Source organism: Poecilia formosa, unplaced genomic scaffold, assembly GCF_000485575.1.
Source record: "Poecilia formosa unplaced genomic scaffold, Poecilia_formosa-5.1.2 Scaffold198, whole genome shotgun sequence".
Classification (NCBI taxonomy): domain Eukaryota; kingdom Metazoa; phylum Chordata; class Actinopteri; order Cyprinodontiformes; family Poeciliidae; genus Poecilia; species Poecilia formosa.
In genome coordinates, this window is record NW_006800137.1 from 235,549 (window position 1) to 255,636 (window position 20,088).

General features: G+C 47.1%; 1 protein-coding gene across 3 annotated transcripts in view; it reads left to right on the forward strand.

The window, feature by feature from the left end:
• ssh2a (slingshot protein phosphatase 2a) overlaps positions 1–18,955 on the forward strand; it is a 37,214-nt gene extending 18,259 nt beyond the window's left edge. For 2 of the 3 annotated variants that reach the window (XM_016678995.1, XM_016678994.1), the window contains 14 exons: positions 840–952; positions 1,707–1,771; positions 2,125–2,246; positions 2,469–2,534; positions 2,690–2,755; positions 3,094–3,288; positions 5,644–5,737; positions 6,020–6,148; positions 6,409–6,455; positions 6,772–6,918; positions 6,989–7,189; positions 7,657–8,536; positions 9,348–10,078; positions 17,838–18,955. In XM_016678995.1, coding sequence (XP_016534481.1) covers positions 840–952; positions 1,707–1,771; positions 2,125–2,246; positions 2,469–2,534; positions 2,690–2,755; positions 3,094–3,288; positions 5,644–5,737; positions 6,020–6,148; positions 6,409–6,455; positions 6,772–6,918; positions 6,989–7,189; positions 7,657–8,536; positions 9,348–10,078; positions 17,838–18,534 — 3,553 coding nt within the window. In that variant the 3' untranslated portion in view covers positions 18,535–18,955. Of the gene's footprint in view, positions 1–839; positions 953–1,706; positions 1,772–2,124; positions 2,247–2,468; positions 2,535–2,689; positions 2,756–3,093; positions 3,289–5,643; positions 5,738–6,019; positions 6,149–6,408; positions 6,456–6,771; positions 6,919–6,988; positions 7,190–7,656; positions 8,537–9,347; positions 11,167–17,837 lie in introns of those variants that run through there. The other variant, XM_007566751.2, reaches the window with a different exon arrangement.
• Positions 18,956–20,088: the final 1,133 nt, after the last annotated feature.

Here is a 20,088-nt window from a genome sequence, read left to right on the forward strand (position 1 = left end):
AATCAGAACGGCAGCTTCTTGTTATGGAATCCGTTTGAAACTCCAAAGAAGTCTATATTGTAAAGACGGTTCCATCCATCACTTTCTCTGAGGTAAAGCTAGAATGCCAGGAATGCTGCGTCTGCCGGCCAGATTGCAACACCTTACTCCACATCTCTAATGCAGGATTGTTGGTCCCGTATATACCGTAAGCACGAAAAGGCCTGTTTTATAGGTGTTATGGGGTGACTCATGCATTCCCAACATGCTGTTTTAAGTTTAGTGTAAAACCCTGACCTCACTCCATGATGTGTCCTTCTCAGCGAAGTGACCTCAGTCACACTTAATAAGATTAGTGAAGAACCAAGCCCGTTTTCATTCAGGCCCGCTCTTATCTTGTGGAGGAGGAGCTCTCTCTCTTGCACCATCTTCCCTCTTGGACCCCTGCTCTCCTCCCAGTCTTCCTCCCCGTCCCTCCCTACTGGCAGCTGTTAGCGCCGTTAGACTCTGTCAGTGTAATCCAGCTGTGCGGAGGAGCAGGGAACATTGTGTTCCGAGTTCACGTTGGGGCTCGGGTCTTGTTTTGCCAGCATCGGCGTGACGATGCTGGGGTTTTGGGAGGCACGGCCCACAGGGCTGAATGGCGCATTGTCACCCGTGACAAAACCGGCCCTATTACCGGTCCAAAGCCCACGCTTGTGTCTTTTTGTGAAGCGAGGGACTGCATGTGCGGAGGATTACAAACATGGTGATCTTTAATGGTCACTTAAGTTCCACCTCAGATTTGTAATGTGATTAGATCGAGTGGCGTTTCAGCTTCCTGTCTGCGTCTCATTTTTCTTCGTTCTGTTCTGTTCCAGCATCAGTGAGAGTTTCCTCACAGTGAAAGGTGCAGCCCTCTTCCTCCCCAGGGGGAAAAGCCCCACGTCCAACTCTGCACCTCGTATCAGCCAGCGCAGGAACAAGCATACGGGTACAGACTTGTGCGCACACACACACACACATCTCCAACACACACACGAAACACAGCTGCAGTTTCTTCAGATAACTGAACTCATTTGAAAGAGTTTACATTCAAATATTTTCTGCTAGTTGTGTGTGGCAGGGTTCATAGGTGTGCTTGAAATCCTTGAAAATACTTGAATTTCAATGAGATGTTTTCAAGGTTTGGAAAGTTCTTGATTTCTGTATAAGGTCCTTGTAAGTGCTTGATATTCAAGCTGCACAGTCTTGTAATAAAGTGCAGTCTAATGTTTGGTTTTAACTTTAAACAGCGTTTTACAAACTTGGTCTTTTTAATCAGATATTTTTGTACCCCTAATAAAAATGCATATTTCTCCTCACTGTCTGAAGTTGAGTCAGACTAAATTCTTCTTGCTTTAGGTTTTCAAATTTAAATTTGTGTAAAATTAATTAAATTATTTTTTTAATTAATATAATTTTAATAATTTCCAACAGTGTTTCTATTTGCTAAAAGCTAGAAAACAAAATACTTTTTAAGAGATCTTTTGTAACTTTATTTGTATATTGTGTTTAAGCATTTAAATAGTTTCTGCCTAGAAATAGACTAATATGGAGGAGACTCTCTTATGAATTCCTTCCTCAGAGGAATGACACATTGCCATGGGTTTTATGTTTCTCTTTGTTTTCTAATCCTTGGATTAGCATCCAAAATAAACTGAAACCAAAGCTAATTGTCTAAAACTTTCTTTTTCTCCATCCTGCAGGCGACCTCCAGAAACATCTTCAGACCATGTTCACTGTGCTGCGGCCTGAGGACACCATCCGACTGGTCAGTAACACGCCACCTCAAACCACCTCAAAACCAAACATCCCGGCACTGCGGCAGGCTGACAGTACGATCAGTCACAGCGTACGTCAGTGTCGGGTTTCACTTCTTTGTTGGCTGCCATAAAGAACTGAAACTTGGCTTTGGGTGTAAACCAAACGCAAGAAAAGACAATGCTTGGAGAAAAGAGGGGTAGTACATCTACTCGTCCTTCACACTGCAGCGGGGGATTAAAAGATGGCACAAACCTTGTAGTGAAGTTTACAATGCGCCTCTAAGCCAGTGCTGTGTATGAAATCAAAACAAAACAAGTCGTTTCTCACGTCTTGGTTACTGTTTTCCATCTGTCCTCGCAGGCAGTGCGTCTGGAGAGCGCCTACCCTCAGGTGACCCGCTACATGGTGGTGGTCTCCACCAACGGCAGGCAGGATACAGAGGAGAGCATCGTGCTCGGCATAGACTTCATCTCCTCGGATAGGTCAGCACCATGGCAACAGTATACCACTATGGTTTTAGTGTTAGGACAACAGCTCAGCAGAGACTTCAGCTCGTTTCGAGGGTGCAGCTCTGTTTTCCATCCCTCTGTGCTTCTTTACATTGGACTTTCCTCCTGTACCCATAAAGCACCAGTTTTCAGTCATAAATGTTTCTGCTGCCCATCATACTAACCAGTGATGTGTTTATTGATGTCTCCCTGCAGCTGCTGCACGGTGGGGCTGGTTTTACCTCTGTGGAGCGACACTCTGATTCACTTGGACGGAGACGGGTAAGTCGCCACACCTACGCCATGCTTCCTGTCGCTGCCACCCCCCCATACCCACTGACTGCTAAGGACTGTGTTTTAACTTGCAGGTCTTACTTGAAGCTCTTCTGCTTACACGGCGTCTTGTCTTATAATCTGTTAATTCTGTGTCTCTGCAGAGGCTTTAGTGTGTCAACGGTGAACAGGGTTCATGTCTTCAAGCCGGTGTCGGTCCAAGCCATGTGGTGAGTAACTTCTGTCTTTAGAACACACTGTGCTGCCCTTTTTGACTTTGACCTGCTTCAGTTTTCTTTCTTATCTTCCTTCTTCTTTTTGGTCTTGCTGTTTCTCAGTTTTCCGCTCCTCTCTCGTACACATGCCAGTGCAGACTCCTCATTTCCTCATTTTGTTATCCCTCTGCTCTTCCTTCTTACTTCAACATCCTCTCATTGAACCCCAGCTCAGCACAGCACAGCCATGTCTCCAGACAAAGCTTTGATCATTCTTCTGGTGTCGGAACATTGAACATTTGTACTCCGTCTTCAGGCTCATGGGGAAATCTTCCTCTTTTTGTTGCCGCCAGGTCCGCCCTGCAGTCGCTGCACAAAGCCTGCGAGGTGGCTCGCTGCCACAACTATTACCCAGGGAGCCTGTTCCTGACCTGGGTCAGCTACTACCAGAGCAGAGTCTCTTCCAGCCAGTTTTGTGTCAACGAATGGAACGCCATGCAGGATGTCGAGTCGCACCGTGCCAACTCCCCCATCCTCTTCACAGACCTGTGAGTGGAACAGAAGCATAAACTCTGAAATCTGAAATGGATTCACAGAAACAAAAAGTTTTTGTTTTTTTTTCTCTTAATGAACTGTATTATACGTAGAGTTTTGCAGAAGTGTTTATGTAGCTTGAATGTTTTGTGAATTTGTCACATTACAACTGACAGAAAAACAGTTAAGTGGTAGCTCTGGAGGAGCTGCAGAGATTCCACAGCTCAGGTGTGAGAATCTGATGACAGTTCATTGATTAATTGCATAAAAAATGCGCAGATTTTCCATTTAACCACATAGGAATCAGAATGCATTATTGTTATTGTACTGAAGGACAACAAAAATCACTTACTTTATTAGCCATTATAATTAACATTGATATGTGGAAAACTCATTTCTTTCCGTTTGACTTAAAATCAGTACTGTGTCGGGGTGATCTTCTCATCTTTTGGATTAAGTGATTAGTTGGATAGCAAAAGGTATTTAATAAGAGTTTGTCTGAACCAGGTGATGCTAAAACTGTCAATGAGTTCTGTGTTGAACACATTTACATATTGAATGCAAAATGTAAATATTTACACTATTTTTTTTTCACAATCCTTTCATCACACTTAATCACTAAAGTCACTAAAAGCTCACTAATTGAGTGAGCTTTTAATTTAATGCATGCCACACTTTTTTAGGAAAAAAGGATTCATGTTAGTTTAGCACATAAAATTCTATTAAACTAAGTTCTGGTTATAATACAATAAAACGTAGAAAAATTCATGGACATTCTGTAATGTAGGCGTTTCCTCTGTGAACTTATGAAATACGCAGTATTTCATAAGTTCACAAAGTGTGGGAGCTATCATTAGAGCGGCGGTGTGAACTCTGACCCCGACACGTGTAAATGCATTTCAGAGGCACTTTTTAGGAGAACATGATTCGGCTTCAAGGAAAGACGGGGGAGTTTCTCTGTAGCTGGCCAGTAGATTATGCTTTTCTGATGGGTGGAAAGTTCTGATCTTCATTTTGCCCGATACTGGCCATAAAACTGTTTTCTAAAGAAAGAAACCTTAGGAAGTCAAGGAATGATGCCCCATGTCTTTTGCTAACAGCAGGGAATTTCCCGTCCGAGCTGCTGGAGTCACACGCCCGGTCACCGAGTCGCAGCGTCTCTCTCAGCTCACAGACCCTCAAGTGTTGAAAATAGCTGAGCCATTCGCTGGCTCAATTTACTTTTGGAAAAAATGAAATCCAGACGGAGCCTCTGGAAGGTAGACGGGGAACGGACGGAGGCAGGTGGCAGGCAGAGTTTAATGAGTTTGGCTATTTACTTTCAAACCTGACAATAAAAAAAGTGTGTGTTTACCACCTGCCTGACCAGAAACACTCGACGCCCTTTGCCCTTAGCAAAGGCGTGCTTGCCCTTGAATGATCTTATCGTTCATGTCACACGTGCAGTTTATGAGTCTCCGTCGGATAATTTTTATTTATTTATGTTTTCCACACGGAGGCGGCTGCCAATGCTCCACGGGCTGCCAGTGTTTGTTGACACATCAGCTGGTTTCCCGGTAAAATCCGGGGAGGTTTGTTTTTGTCTTCGACACGCAGGTTTTACTGTTATTACCTGGAGGCCTCTTATCTAGCTTCAGTTCAAGGAAGCAGTATAAAATTTCCACACTTCAATAGAACCACTCCTTGTATCGTCACTTACTGGACACACACTCTGACTGGGTTTGTTTTTGTTCCTCACACTGTTTCCATGTTCAGCTAATAGCCAGACACTGTTGGAACCTCTGCAGGCATGTCAGGGCTTGTTCCGAGGTTAAAGTTTCACTGGATGTTTGTCGCTTTAGTTTTATTTCTTGATAAGCTTACTTGTGTATTTGTGACTCTTGCACACTCACATACACTGTTGTATGGTATGTTAAATGAGGAATTCATACTCAAGAAGTTAAAGCAAAGCAAAAAGGAAAACATAAGAGGAAGCACACATATATGAGCTGACCTCTCCAGAGACGTAATTAGGCCACTTGTTGGTATCATCAGCGCGGTGTCCAGAGGCTAAACGCGTCTCCTGGCAGAGCTTACAGAAACAGAAGCATACGTTCTCAACAAGACGACTTTGTTTTGGATTTGCCGGCGGGTCGCGCTCCCCTGATTGTCTGTTCCTTCTGCAGTTTCTGAGAATAGGACAAAGTGGTGATTCTCTTTCGGGACAACGGGCCTCTTTATGTCCGTGAAAATAAATGAATGAACAAGCAGAAGGCAATGGGTCACTGTCGTGCCCCAGAAGGTGGATCTCTTTCTGTGTGTTTTTTTTTTTTTTGTTTGTTTGTTTTTTCTTTGGTGGTTTAACATAAGGATTTGCATGATGTGTGCAGGCCTACAGAGAGGGAACGCATAGAGAGGCTGATAAAGATGCGCCTGAGAGAAATCATGATGCAGAAAGACCTGGAGAACGTCACCAGCAAGGAGGTAGGAAAGCTTTAGGTTTTAGCTGCAGAATTTATTTACCTGACTACAATAATGTCACCTTTTGTTAATAATCTCATCTGATGTTTGCACTAGATTTTATTTGTAGGAATCAAAGAATTTGGGACAAAAAAAAAAAAGAAAAACTATGGATAATTTTTCCTCCACATCTCCTTTATGCATTACTTTGTCTTTAAATAAAAATGGCATGCATTAAAGACCAAGTTTAGCTTAAATATCATCTCCTAACAGTGGCTTTATTGTTTTTATTTGTATTTTTCCCAGATCCGAACAGAGCTGGAGATGCAGATGGCGTGCAACCTCAGGGAGTTTAAGGAGTTCATAGACAACGAGATGATTGTCATCCTGGGACAGATGGACAGTCCTACGGAAATCTTTGATCACGTCTTCCTGGTGAGATTTCAGAAGCCTTGATGAATACTGGACTTTAATCCAGGTTACAAGACTTGACACTTTGTACTGGGATGTGTTATTCAAGATCCACTCTGACTGAAAAAGGTTGAAATAGTGCATCAAGTTTTATATGAATCCCCTGATATTAGGTAAAACAATAACTACTAGCTACAGAAACTCGACCAGAGGAACATGTGGGAACCTGATTATTCCGTACAGTCTTGCTGGGAACTGACGGATCCGATTCTATGTTTCTGCAGGGCTCTGAGTGGAACGCCTCCAACCTGGAGGAGCTGCAGAACAGCGGGTAAGAGACTGGTCTCTTTCTAACCTAATTCAGGCGTCCTACAACTGTAATTAGTCGAGAAAAAACACACATTCTCACTCAATTTTAATAACAGAAGAGAGAAAAGTTTCTGGAGCAAATGAGCAAATCCACAGCAGTAATTAAATCTATGAGAGCACCAAACTCTTAAGTGCGTCTCTTTGAAGAGCTTCGCTTCAAATGTTCTGTTCCCGTATTAAACAGATCGGTTCATTCGATAGGCGCTTTTGGTGTTTTTTTTTATTTTTTTATTTCTTGGGTTTAAATCGATCGTCCTCTCCGTCTCTCTTTAACGTAGCGTGCGCTACATCCTGAACGTGACCAGGGAAATCGACAACTTTTTCCCGGGAATGTTTGAATACCACAACATCAGAGTTTATGACGAGGAGGCCACCAACCTGCTGGAATACTGGAACGACACGTACAAGTTCATCACCAAAGCCAAGTAAGGGTCCGGACAAGTTGACGCATAAGCGTGCGGTAGAGTGCGTCTCTAAAGCTGCATCTGACCACAGGAAAGCTGGGGCTAAGTGTCTGGTGCACTGTAAGATGGGCGTGAGCCGCTCTGCCTCCACGGTCATCGCCTACGCCATGAAGGAGTACGGCTGGGATCTGGACACGGCCTTCGACTACGTGAAGGAGAGACGCACCGTCACCAAGCCCAACCCGTCCTTCATGAAGCAGCTGGAGGAGTATCAGGGAATCCTGCTGGCCAGGTAGTCATTACACCGTCCAAACCTTTCTTTCTGTCGTTTTTTCATCCATCGAGACATTTTTCCATAAGTGAAATAATCTACCAATAGAATAAGAACTTTTTTGTCAATATTATGGAATTATTGACTCAAAATCAGCGCATATATCTTGCTGAAAAGTTACTTGTGAGTTATATCATTTCAAGTGGACTAGAAGCAGACCAAAAATACTTCATAGGATTTTGGGGTTTTGCAGTGCAATTTATTGTCTTTTTTTTTTTTTTTTCTTCATTTCTGTTGGGACAGAATGAATGAAATTTGTCTTAAATTTCATTCATAATAGTTTTTAAAAAGTCTTAAATGTGAGCTGGTGAAGCCTCCAGAAACCCTGTCATCATGTTTACTTTTCTTTCCTGCGTCCGTCCATCCTCTTGCTTCTATATTTCTACTCTAAACACTGATCAACTCTTGTTTGTGTTTTTCCTCCAAAGCAAACAGAGGCACAACAAGCTGTGGCGTTCCCACTCTGACAGCGACCTATCAGATCGCCCCGACTCCATGTGCAAGCCTTCGTCTCCCATGCTGCGCCGCGCCGACTCTCACAACAACAACACCACCTCCTCCCCCTCCTTGCATCACTTCCTGGGCGTGGCTGTCCTGCAGGCCCTCGGCGCCGAACCCAGCGCCAAATCCCGAAGCTCCGATCTGCACGCGCTATCCAACGGCATCGGGGAGTCGCCACTCCAGGAGGGACCCCGGCTCCCTCTTCCCAGACCCCGAGCAGCCACTGTCATTCCGGAGGAGAAGCTGGACAGCTGGGCGAGCATTGCCGTTACCGTGCCGGCGGCTCTGCCGCATCCTCCGCCTTCACTCCACATCTTGCCTCCGACCCCTGAGCTCCACCGCCGAGCTCCGTCCACCCTCCAGTCTGATTCAGAAAAATGCAAACCGGTCGAGCCATCCCTCAGCTTCCCGGGGACCCACAGCTCAGAGGAAATCTCTGCTCTCAATCGGGGTTCCGGCGACGACTCTGATGCACTCCAGGAATCTCCGTCAGACTCCAGCGGCGAACAGACCCCGCTCTGCCCTGCCGCCGCCGCCACCGCCCACCCTCTACCTCTCACTCTGAGCGACGACAACAACAACCCCAGCGAACCGCTAACAGGAAGCGCCTCGGACAGTTCGCCCAATCACAGCCCTTCTGACGGCTCGTCCAATCACAGCTCTGACAGCATCGATTTCTTCAGTGCCAGGGAGAAGTTTGTGGGTTTGGCTCAGGAACCGGAGCAGCTGCAGCAGAGGCTGGCCCCGGCGCAGGAGGGGGATGCACAGGTCAAAGGTGAAGAGGAGCCGGAGGACGGGAGAAGTCAGGTGGGGAGCGTTCTGTCTTTAAACAAAATGTCCCTATTTATACATATTGTGTTCATGAGAATCAACCATTTTATTAAGAGGTGGGTGTGTGTGAGACTGTAAATATTCCATGCAAATCATACATTAGCGTGTGTCAGATATTTCTACATTTGGATTTCATAATGACTCAGCAGCAGAGAAAAGTCAGTACCCGTTCCTGTTCCCTCTGCTTCCCTGCAGCCTCGGCTCAGCTGGTTGTTCCAGTTGACTTTTTACTGCTTTGTTTTCGTAAACGCAATCCTGACTGCCTGAAGCCTGTCGGAGCCTCATGAGGCAGCGCTTAGCACAGCGACACCTGCTGGAAAGCAGAGGAACAGTCAGCACTAACCTGTCAGTAAATTACAATCATAATCGTGTTGTTGGCTGTAAATCTGCTTTATTTTTAGCTGGATCACATCAGAGGTGTTTATTACCCTATCTTTCAGAAGAGTTGAACTTTATCACATTTTGTCATGAAACATTGACATTTTTTTATTTTTTTATTTGTCACCCATTCCACTGGCGCTGTTCTCCTGCCTTGCTCTTTAGTTCACTTCCTGCTTTCTGAGCGGCCTGCGGTCTGTTTGTATTCGAACCGCGCCAGAGTTCACTTCATCCAAAACGAGACCGAGGTTTTTAGAGAACCAAATGGCAGCTGACTTCAGTTTTGTCACTGGATTTTATTTGGGAGTATCAGAGAAAAGGGGAACTGAAAACAAATGTAATTGGGAGAAATGTTGACATTTTGCCTGCAGTGGAACTGAAGCGTTTTCTTCTCTTTCTGTCTCTGCAGTCCGAGGACGGCTCTGACCAAACCCGTCTCTATCACCATGACAACGGGATATCAGTCCGCCACATTGTCATTGAGATTGAAGCCATATCGCACTCAGCCTTTCCTCCTTCATCCTCAACATCATCCTCATCATCATCATCATCATCACTCCCTTCATCCTCTCTCAGCTCCCAGCCCGTCCAGCAGGACCACCAGGCGGAACCTGAACCCCCACTGCTCCCGCTCAGCTCCTCGCCTCCGTCCTCTCCATCCTGGTTGCCAGGCGACCGGCAGGCGGGGTCGGTTCGCCGCGCCACCAAGCAGCTGGAGCAGAAGCTGAGGCTGGAGCTGGAGCAGGCGGTGGCCCAGCGCTCGCCGCTGCATTCGCCCGGCACCGAGCCACCTCCACTCCGGCCGGCGCCGAGCTCCCTGACCCCAGAGCTTCCTCCTCTGCTGGACTCCCGGGACCTAGCCGAGCAGACACTCACTCAGGAAGAGAACATGGCCAAAGAAGCAAAGGAGCCCAACGGCTGTCCTGACACGCACATCAGCCGAGTTCCTGCTGACATCATGCTGACATCATCACTGACCTCCACCGCTGAGTTACAATCATCTCTACATACCTCAGCCCGGTCCAGCAGGCTGGACCACCCGAACAGCCAAAGCACACAGCGTCCAGCCGCTTTGAACCTGGATGGCGTGACGGCGGAGGAGACTGAGACGGATGGCTGTCCTCAGGACGGCTGTCCTCAGGACGGCTGTGGACGGCGGTGTGGACCGGGCTGCGACGCCCAGAGCAGGCTGACCAGGAGCAGCCGGGAGTTGGATCGCATCCAGCGGACACTGCGAGAGCTGCAGGCGTTCCTGCAGGACGGAGTGGGACAGGATGGACTAACGGACACGATGGACACCAAATTGGGACGTCCCAGAGGTTCTGAGGCAGCGAGACAGCGGCGGAAAGAGAAAGCAGAGAGCAGGGGTCTCGGCGCGCCGCCCAGCTGGCAGAGGACCCTGGAGCTGGAGGCCCGCATGCGGCAGGCGGGCCTCACGCCGCCGTCCCTCATGAAGAGATCGGCGTCTCTGGCCAAGCTGGACTGCCTGGAGCTGTCCGCCAACGACCTCTGCGACCTGGACCTGACACCGCCCTCCTCCTCATCTTCGTCGTCCTGCCAGGACTCGTCCCACCCAGACGACACCTGGAAGAAGCAGAAAGTTCTCTCTCTCAATCCGTCCCCCGCTGACTCGCCTTCGCCCCCGTCCCACTCGTCCTCCTCCAGAGACAGCGAGGGGGCGGAGACAGACGGACTCAGCAGCGGTGCGTCTCCGTCCTCTCAGCAGGGGAGGGGGCACTCGTCAAGACGCCGCAAAGCATCTGCAGAGCGAAGACGAGCCGTCGCTCTGCTCTACAACACCATGTGACCTCCTGGAGCGAGTGTGTGTGAATGAGGAGTGTGTGTGTGTGGGGTGTGTGAGGTAGAAATGATGCATGTAAACCACTGGATGATTTAACTGGAGCACAGTAATATTATATGAATGTGCAAACTAAAACTGAAGAAGTGCAAACTTTGCACTCTGTCATGTTTGTTTATGTCTGTTTTTTTTTAAGCGAGTCTGTTTTCAGTGTGAGACCCTCGCCGCCGGGTCAAAGTTTGTAAAACTGCAACCGGAGCGGCTTTTTTTTTCACAACATGCACTTTACCACATTGGTGATTTTTGTGTCTTTTATTTGAAATCCGTTTCTTACGCTGGGAAAGCTTGTTTTGCACTGTTCTCAGTAGACTTGTCTCTGGTTTTGGACTTGCCTTTACTCAGATTTTTAATTAAACCAGGACAAAGCTGACATGTTTGTTTTTCTCTTTTCTTTTAATTCGGTGCCTTTTTTAAAGAAAAAAAAAATAAAAATACTTATCTTTTATGTAAAAAAAAAAAAAAGATTTTGTATATTTTTCATCTCCTGTCCTAATACAGAATCTCCAATAACTTCTAAAGAAAATTAGGTGAACGCAGTGCATCAGCACCCCCTGCTGGTCAAGGTGACATGCAGCATTAGAAAAGAAAAATTAAACTGCTGTTAATACAGGTTAAAATGTTGTTGGATTCTTGACATTTAACACAGACCTGGGCAGTTCAACCTTTTCTCCTAGCTGACTTTCTCTGCTTGTTATTTTTACAAGCAGACACACACCACTCTGGTGGTGTGTCTTTGAACACACCACCAGAGTCTCCACTGGGAATGGATGAGCACAGCTTATTTCAGGCTGACATTTCCCCCACTGCTTCATGTGGGTAATTAAACACTCAGAAGTAGGCCACCAGGGGCACTGCTGAGATACGCTCTGACAAAACAAACCTCACATTAAAAGACTTAAAAAAAGTCATTAAAATCAGATAACTGTGGCAAAGAATCTGACATTTTCTACAAAGGTTTGATTGTTGAAAGTACTGGGTGAAAAAACTGGAAAAGTTGGATTAAATGAATCATGATGAGGGTTTCCTAGGATATTGTCCTTATCAATAAAGGACCTGAGAGCTTTTAGCTTTCTCTGGATGTCGGAATTCAAAATCGCCTGACCCTAATCTGCATCTAACATTACAAGCACACAGGGAAACATGGCTTCCTTGACATGACATTACTGAAAGCGTTCAGGGATGTGGAAAATGTCAGTAAAACGTCGAGGCTTGAGGTCATTGGAGGAGGCGGTGCATGACACTATCGTCGTTTCTCTGCGTACCGATGCGCTCGGCTTTTCTACTTAACAGGCAGGCATCTTGTTTTATTCTGGTGACTTTTTACAAATTCAATTCACACCCCAGCGTGTGCACGACGCTGAGGTTATCCACAAAGTGGGGCGAGGGGAGAAATGGCTGCTGATTCACTCCACGTTGCCTTTTTCCTGCGCTGAGTGGTGATTCTTGGAGGGTTTTACAGTCTCTAAGCTCTCCTCTTTTTTTCTTCTTCTTCTTCTTCTTGTTGAGCCTAAAATAACTACAGTCAAAGCCCCCCTCGGATCCGGCTGAGGCGCCGGGAATCCGTGTCACAGGGAAGATGATGGAGGTGGCAGCTGCTAAAAACAGATCAGCTCCGTCTTTTGCTGACTGACTGCTGCTTTGCCTATCTCGTGAGAAATGAAGCGCTTTTATCGCCGTCATTTTGACCGAGAGAAACCTGGAAAACTTGGGGAAGGGTGGAGGGATTTGGAGCATTTCAAAGCTTGCCTAGAAGTCAGAGATTGNACGGAGGCGGCTGCCAATGCTCCACGGGCTGCCAGTGTTTGTTGACACATCAGCTGGTTTCCCGGTAAAATCCGGGGAGGTTTGTTTTTGTCTTCGACACGCAGGTTTTACTGTTATTACCTGGAGGCCTCTTATCTAGCTTCAGTTCAAGGAAGCAGTATAAAATTTCCACACTTCAATAGAACCACTCCTTGTATCGTCACTTACTGGACACACACTCTGACTGGGTTTGTTTTTGTTCCTCACACTGTTTCCATGTTCAGCTAATAGCCAGACACTGTTGGAACCTCTGCAGGCATGTCAGGGCTTGTTCCGAGGTTAAAGTTTCACTGGATGTTTGTCGCTTTAGTTTTATTTCTTGATAAGCTTACTTGTATATTTGTGATTCTTGCACACTCACATACACTGTTGTATGGTATGTTAAATGAGGAATTCATACTCAAGAAGTTAAAGCAAAGCAAAAAGGAAAACATAAGAGGAAGCACACATATATGAGCTGACCTCTCCAGAGACGTAATTAGGCCACTTGTTGGTATCATCAGCGCGGTGCCCAGAGGCTAAACGCGTCTCCTGGCAGAGCTTACAGAAACAGAAGCATACGTTCTCAACAAGACGACTTTGTTTTGGATTTGCCGGCGGGTCGCGCTCCCCTGATTGTCTGTTCCTTCTGCAGTTTCTGAGAATAGGACAAAGTGGCGATTCTCTTTCGGGACAACGGGCCTCTTTATGTCCGTGAAAATAAATGAATGAACAAGCAGAAGGCAATGGGTCACTGTCGTGCCCCAGAAGGTGGATCTCTTTCTGTGTGTTTTTTTTTTTTTTGTTTGTTTGTTTTTTCTTTGGTGGTTTAACATAAGGATTTGCATGATGTGTGCAGGCCTACAGAGAGGGAACGCATAGAGAGGCTGATAAAGATGCGCCTGAGAGAAATCATGATGCAGAAAGACCTGGAGAACGTCACCAGCAAGGAGGTAGGAAAGCTTTAGGTGTTAGCTGCAGAATTTATTTACCTGACTACAATAATGTCACCTTTTGTTAATAATCTCATCTGATGTTTGCACTAGATTTTATTTGTAGGAATCAAAGAATTTGGGGCAAAAAAAGAAAAACTATGGATAATTTTTCCTCCACATCTCCTTTATGCATTACTTTGTCTTTAAATAAAAATGGCATGCATTAAAGACCAAGTTTAGCTTAAATATCATCTCCTAACAGTGGCTTTATTGTTTTTATTTGTATTTTTCCCAGATCCGAACAGAGCTGGAGATGCAGATGGCGTGCAACCTGAGGGAGTTTAAGGAGTTCATAGACAACGAGATGATTGTCATCCTGGGACAGATGGACAGTCCTACGGAAATCTTTGATCACGTCTTCCTGGTGAGATTTCAGACGCCTTGATGAATACTGGACTTTAATCCAGGTTACAAGACTTGACACTTTGTACTGGGATGTGTTATTCAAGATCCACTCTGACTGAAAAAGGTTGAAATAGTGCATCAAGTTTTATATGAATCCCCTGATATTAGGTAAAACAATAACTACTAGCTACAGAAACTCGACCAGAGGAACATGTGGGAACCTGATTATTCCGTACAGTCTTGCTGGGAACTGACGGATCCGATTCTATGTTTCTGCAGGGCTCTGAGTGGAACGCCTCCAACCTGGAGGAGCTGCAGAACAGCGGGTAAGAGACTGGTCTCTTTCTAACCTAATTCAGGCGTCCTACAACTGTAATTAGTCGAGAAAAAACACACATTCTCACTCAATTTTAATAACAGAAGAGAGAAAAGTTTCTGGAGCAAATGAGCAAATCCACAGCAGTAATTAAATCTATGAGAGCACCAAACTCTTAAGTGCGTCTCTTTGAAGAGCTTCGCTTCAAATGTTCTGTTCCCGTATTAAACAGATCGGTTCATTCGATAGGCGCTTTTGGTGTTTTTTTTTATTTTTTTATTTCTTGGGTTTAAATCGATCGTCCTCTCCGTCTCTCTTTAACGTAGCGTGCGCTACATCCTGAACGTGACCAGGGAAATCGACAACTTTTTCCCGGGAATGTTTGAATACCACAACATCAGAGTTTATGACGAGGAGGCCACCAACCTGCTGGAATACTGGAACGACACGTACAAGTTCATCACCAAAGCCAAGTAAGGGTCCGGACAAGTTGACGCATAAGCGTGCGGTAGAGTGCGTCTCTAAAGCTGCATCTGACCACAGGAAAGCTGGGGCTAAGTGTCTGGTGCACTGTAAGATGGGCGTGAGCCGCTCTGCCTCCACGGTCATCGCCTACGCCATGAAGGAGTACGGCTGGGATCTGGACACGGCCTTCGACTACGTGAAGGAGAGACGCACCGTCACCAAGCCCAACCCGTCCTTCATGAAGCAGCTGGAGGAGTATCAGGGAATCCTGCTGGCCAGGTAGTCATTACACCGTCCAAACCTTTCTTTCTGTCGTTTTTTCATCCATCGAGACATTTTTCCATAAGTGAAATAATCTACCAATAGAATAAGAACTTTTTTGTCAATATTATGGAATTATTGACTCAAAATCAGCGCATATATCTTGCTGAAAAGTTACTTGTGAGTTATATCATTTCAAGTGGACTAGAAGCAGACCAAAAATACTTCATAGGATTTTGGGGTTTTGCAGTGCAATTTATTGTCTTTTTTTTTTTTTTTTCTTCATTTCTGTTGGGACAGAATGAATGAAATTTGTCTTAAATTTCATTCATAATAGTTTTTAAAAAGTCTTAAATGTGAGCTGGTGAAGCCTCCAGAAACCCTGTCATCATGTTTACTTTTCTTTCCTGCGTCCGTCCATCCTCTTGCTTCTATATTTCTACTCTAAACACTGATCAACTCTTGTTTGTGTTTTTCCTCCAAAGCAAACAGAGGCACAACAAGCTGTGGCGTTCCCACTCTGACAGCGACCTATCAGATCGCCCCGACTCCATGTGCAAGCCTTCGTCTCCCATGCTGCGCCGCGCCGACTCTCACAACAACAACACCACCTCCTCCCCCTCCTTGCATCACTTCCTGGGCGTGGCTGTCCTGCAGGCCCTCGGCGCCGAACCCAGCGCCAAATCCCGAAGCTCCGATCTGCACGCGCTATCCAACGGCATCGGGGAGTCGCCACTCCAGGAGGGACCCCGGCTCCCTCTTCCCAGACCCCGAGCAGCCACTGTCATTCCGGAGGAGAAGCTGGACAGCTGGGCGAGCATTGCCGTTACCGTGCCGGCGGCTCTGCCGCATCCTCCGCCTTCACTCCACATCTTGCCTCCGACCCCTGAGCTCCACCGCCGAGCTCCGTCCACCCTCCAGTCTGATTCAGAAAAATGCAAACCGGTCGAGCCATCCCTCAGCTTCCCGGGGACCCACAGCTCAGAGGAAATCTCTGCTCTCAATCGGGGTTCCGGCGACGACTCTGATGCACTCCAGGAATCTCCGTCAGACTCCAGCGGCGAACAGACCCCGCTCTGCCCTGCCGCCGCCGCCACCGCCCACCCTCTACCTCTCACTCTGAGCGACGACAACAACAACCCCAGCGAACCGCTAACAGGAAGCGCCTCGGACAGTTCGCCCAATCACAGCCCTTCTGACGGCTCGTCCAATCACAGCTCTGACAGCATCGATTTCTTCAGTGCCAGGGAGAAGTTTGTGGGTTTGGCTCAGGAACCGGAGCAGCTGCAGCAGAGGCTGGCCCCGGCGCAGGAGGGGGATGCACAGGTCAAAGGTGAAGAGGAGCCGGAGGACGGGAGAAGTCAGGTGGGGAGCGTTCTGTCTTTAAACAAAATGTCCCTATTTATACATATTGTGTTCATGAGAATCAACCATTTTATTAAGAGGTGGGTGTGTGTGAGACTGTAAATATTCCATGCAAATCATACATTAGCGTGTGTCAGATATTTCTACATTTGGATTTCATAATGACTCAGCAGCAGAGAAAAGTCAGTACCCGTTCCTGTTCCCTCTGCTTCCCTGCAGCCTCGGCTCAGCTGGTTGTTCCAGTTGACTTTTTACTGCTTTGTTTTCGTAAACGCAATCCTGACTGCCTGAAGCCTGTCGGAGCCTCATGAGGCAGCGCTTAGCACAGCGACACCTGCTGGAAAGCAGAGGAACAGTCAGCACTAACCTGTCAGTAAATTACAATCATAATCGTGTTGTTGGCTGTAAATCTGCTTTATTTTTAGCTGGATCACATCAGAGGTGTTTATTACCCTATCTTTCAGAAGAGTTGAACTTTATCACATTTTGTCATGAAACATTGACATTTTTTTATTTTTTTATTTGTCACCCATTCCACTGGCGCTGTTCTCCTGCCTTGCTCTTTAGTTCACTTCCTGCTTTCTGAGCGGCCTGCGGTCTGTTTGTATTCGAACCGCGCCAGAGTTCACTTCATCCAAAACGAGACCGAGGTTTTTAGAGAACCAAATGGCAGCTGACTTCAGTTTTGTCACTGGATTTTATTTGGGAGTATCAGAGAAAAGGGGAACTGAAAACAAATGTAATTGGGAGAAATGTTGACATTTTGCCTGCAGTGGAACTGAAGCGTTTTCTTCTCTTTCTGTCTCTGCAGTCCGAGGACGGCTCTGACCAAACCCGTCTCTATCACCATGACAACGGGATATCAGTCCGCCACATTGTCATTGAGATTGAAGCCATATCGCACTCAGCCTTTCCTCCTTCATCCTCAACATCATCCTCATCATCATCATCATCATCACTCCCTTCATCCTCTCTCAGCTCCCAGCCCGTCCAGCAGGACCACCAGGCGGAACCTGAACCCCCACTGCTCCCGCTCAGCTCCTCGCCTCCGTCCTCTCCATCCTGGTTGCCAGGCGACCGGCAGGCGGGGTCGGTTCGCCGCGCCACCAAGCAGCTGGAGCAGAAGCTGAGGCTGGAGCTGGAGCAGGCGGTGGCCCAGCGCTCGCCGCTGCATTCGCCCGGCACCGAGCCACCTCCACTCCGGCCGGCGCCGAGCTCCCTGACCCCAGAGCTTCCTCCTCTGCTGGACTCCCGGGACCTAGCCGAGCAGACACTCACTCAGGAAGAGAACATGGCCAAAGAAGCAAAGGAGCCCAACGGCTGTCCTGACACGCACATCAGCCGAGTTCCTGCTGACATCATGCTGACATCATCACTGACCTCCACCGCTGAGTTACAATCATCTCTACATACCTCAGCCCGGTCCAGCAGGCTGGACCACCCGAACAGCCAAAGCACACAGCGTCCAGCCGCTTTGAACCTGGATGGCGTGACGGCGGAGGAGACTGAGACGGATGGCTGTCCTCAGGACGGCTGTCCTCAGGACGGCTGTGGACGGCGGTGTGGACCGGGCTGCGACGCCCAGAGCAGGCTGACCAGGAGCAGCCGGGAGTTGGATCGCATCCAGCGGACACTGCGAGAGCTGCAGGCGTTCCTGCAGGACGGAGTGGGACAGGATGGACTAACGGACACGATGGACACCAAATTGGGACGTCCCAGAGGTTCTGAGGCAGCGAGACAGCGGCGGAAAGAGAAAGCAGAGAGCAGGGGTCTCGGCGCGCCGCCCAGCTGGCAGAGGACCCTGGAGCTGGAGGCCCGCATGCGGCAGGCGGGCCTCACGCCGCCGTCCCTCATGAAGAGATCGGCGTCTCTGGCCAAGCTGGACTGCCTGGAGCTGTCCGCCAACGACCTCTGCGACCTGGACCTGACACCGCCCTCCTCCTCATCTTCGTCGTCCTGCCAGGACTCGTCCCACCCAGACGACACCTGGAAGAAGCAGAAAGTTCTCTCTCTCAATCCGTCCCCCGCTGACTCGCCTTCGCCCCCGTCCCACTCGTCCTCCTCCAGAGACAGCGAGGGGGCGGAGACAGACGGACTCAGCAGCGGTGCGTCTCCGTCCTCTCAGCAGGGGAGGGGGCACTCGTCAAGACGCCGCAAAGCATCTGCAGAGCGAAGACGAGCCGTCGCTCTGCTCTACAACACCATGTGACCTCCTGGAGCGAGTGTGTGTGAATGAGGAGTGTGTGTGTGTGGGGTGTGTGAGGTAGAAATGATGCATGTAAACCACTGGATGATTTAACTGGAGCACAGTAATATTATATGAATGTGCAAACTAAAACTGAAGAAGTGCAAACTTTGCACTCTGTCATGTTTGTTTATGTCTGTTTTTTTTTAAGCGAGTCTGTTTTCAGTGTGAGACCCTCGCCGCCGGGTCAAAGTTTGTAAAACTGCAACCGGAGCGGCTTTTTTTTTCACAACATGCACTTTACCACATTGGTGATTTTTGTGTCTTTTATTTGAAATCCGTTTCTTACGCTGGGAAAGCTTGTTTTGCACTGTTCTCAGTAGACTTGTCTCTGGTTTTGGACTTGCCTTTACTCAGATTTTTAATTAAACCAGGACAAAGCTGACATGTTTGTTTTTCTCTTTTCTTTTAATTCGGTGCCTTTTTTAAAGAAAAAAAAAATAAAAATACTTATCTTTTATGTAAAAAAAAAAAAAAGATTTTGTATATTTTTCATCTCCTGTCCTAATACAGAATCTCCAATAACTTCTAAAGAAAATTAGGTGAACGCAGTGCATCAGCACCCCCTGCTGGTCAAGGTGACATGCAGCATTAGAAAAGAAAAATTAAACTGCTGTTAATACAGGTTAAAATGTTGTTGGATTCTTGACATTTAACACAGACCTGGGCAGTTCAACCTTTTCTCCTAGCTGACTTTCTCTGCTTGTTATTTTTACAAGCAGACACACACCACTCTGGTGGTGTGTCTTTGAACACACCACCAGAGTCTCCACTGGGAATGGATGAGCACAGCTTATTTCAGGCTGACATTTCCCCCACTGCTTCATGTGGGTAATTAAACACTCAGAAGTAGGCCACCGGGGGCACTGCTGAGATACGCTCTGACAAAACAAACCTCACATTAAAAGACTTAAAAAAAGTCATTAAAATCAGATAACTGTGGCAAAGAATCTGACATTTTCTACAAAGGTTTGATTGTTGAAAGTACTGGGTGAAAAAACTGGAAAAGTTGGATTAAATGAATCATGATGAGGGTTTCCTAGGATATTGTCCTTATCAATAAAGGACCTGAGAGCTTTTAGCTTTCTCTGGATGTCGGAATTCAAAATCGCCTGACCCTAATCTGCATCTAACATTACAAGCACACAGGGAAACATGGCTTCCTTGACATGACATTACTGAAAGCGTTCAGGGATGTGGAAAATGTCAGTAAAACGTCGAGGCTTGAGGTCATTGGAGGAGGCGGTGCATGACACTATCGTCGTTTCTCTGCGTACCGATGCGCTCGGCTTTTCTACTTAACAGGCAGGCATCTTGTTTTATTCTGGTGACTTTTTACAAATTCAATTCACACCCCAGCGTGTGCACGACGCTGAGGTTATCCACAAAGTGGGGCGAGGGGAGAAATGGCTGCTGATTCACTCCACGTTGCCTTTTTCCTGCGCTGAGTGGTGATTCTTGGAGGGTTTTACAGTCTCTAAGCTCTCCTCTTTTTTTCTTCTTCTTCTTCTTCTTGTT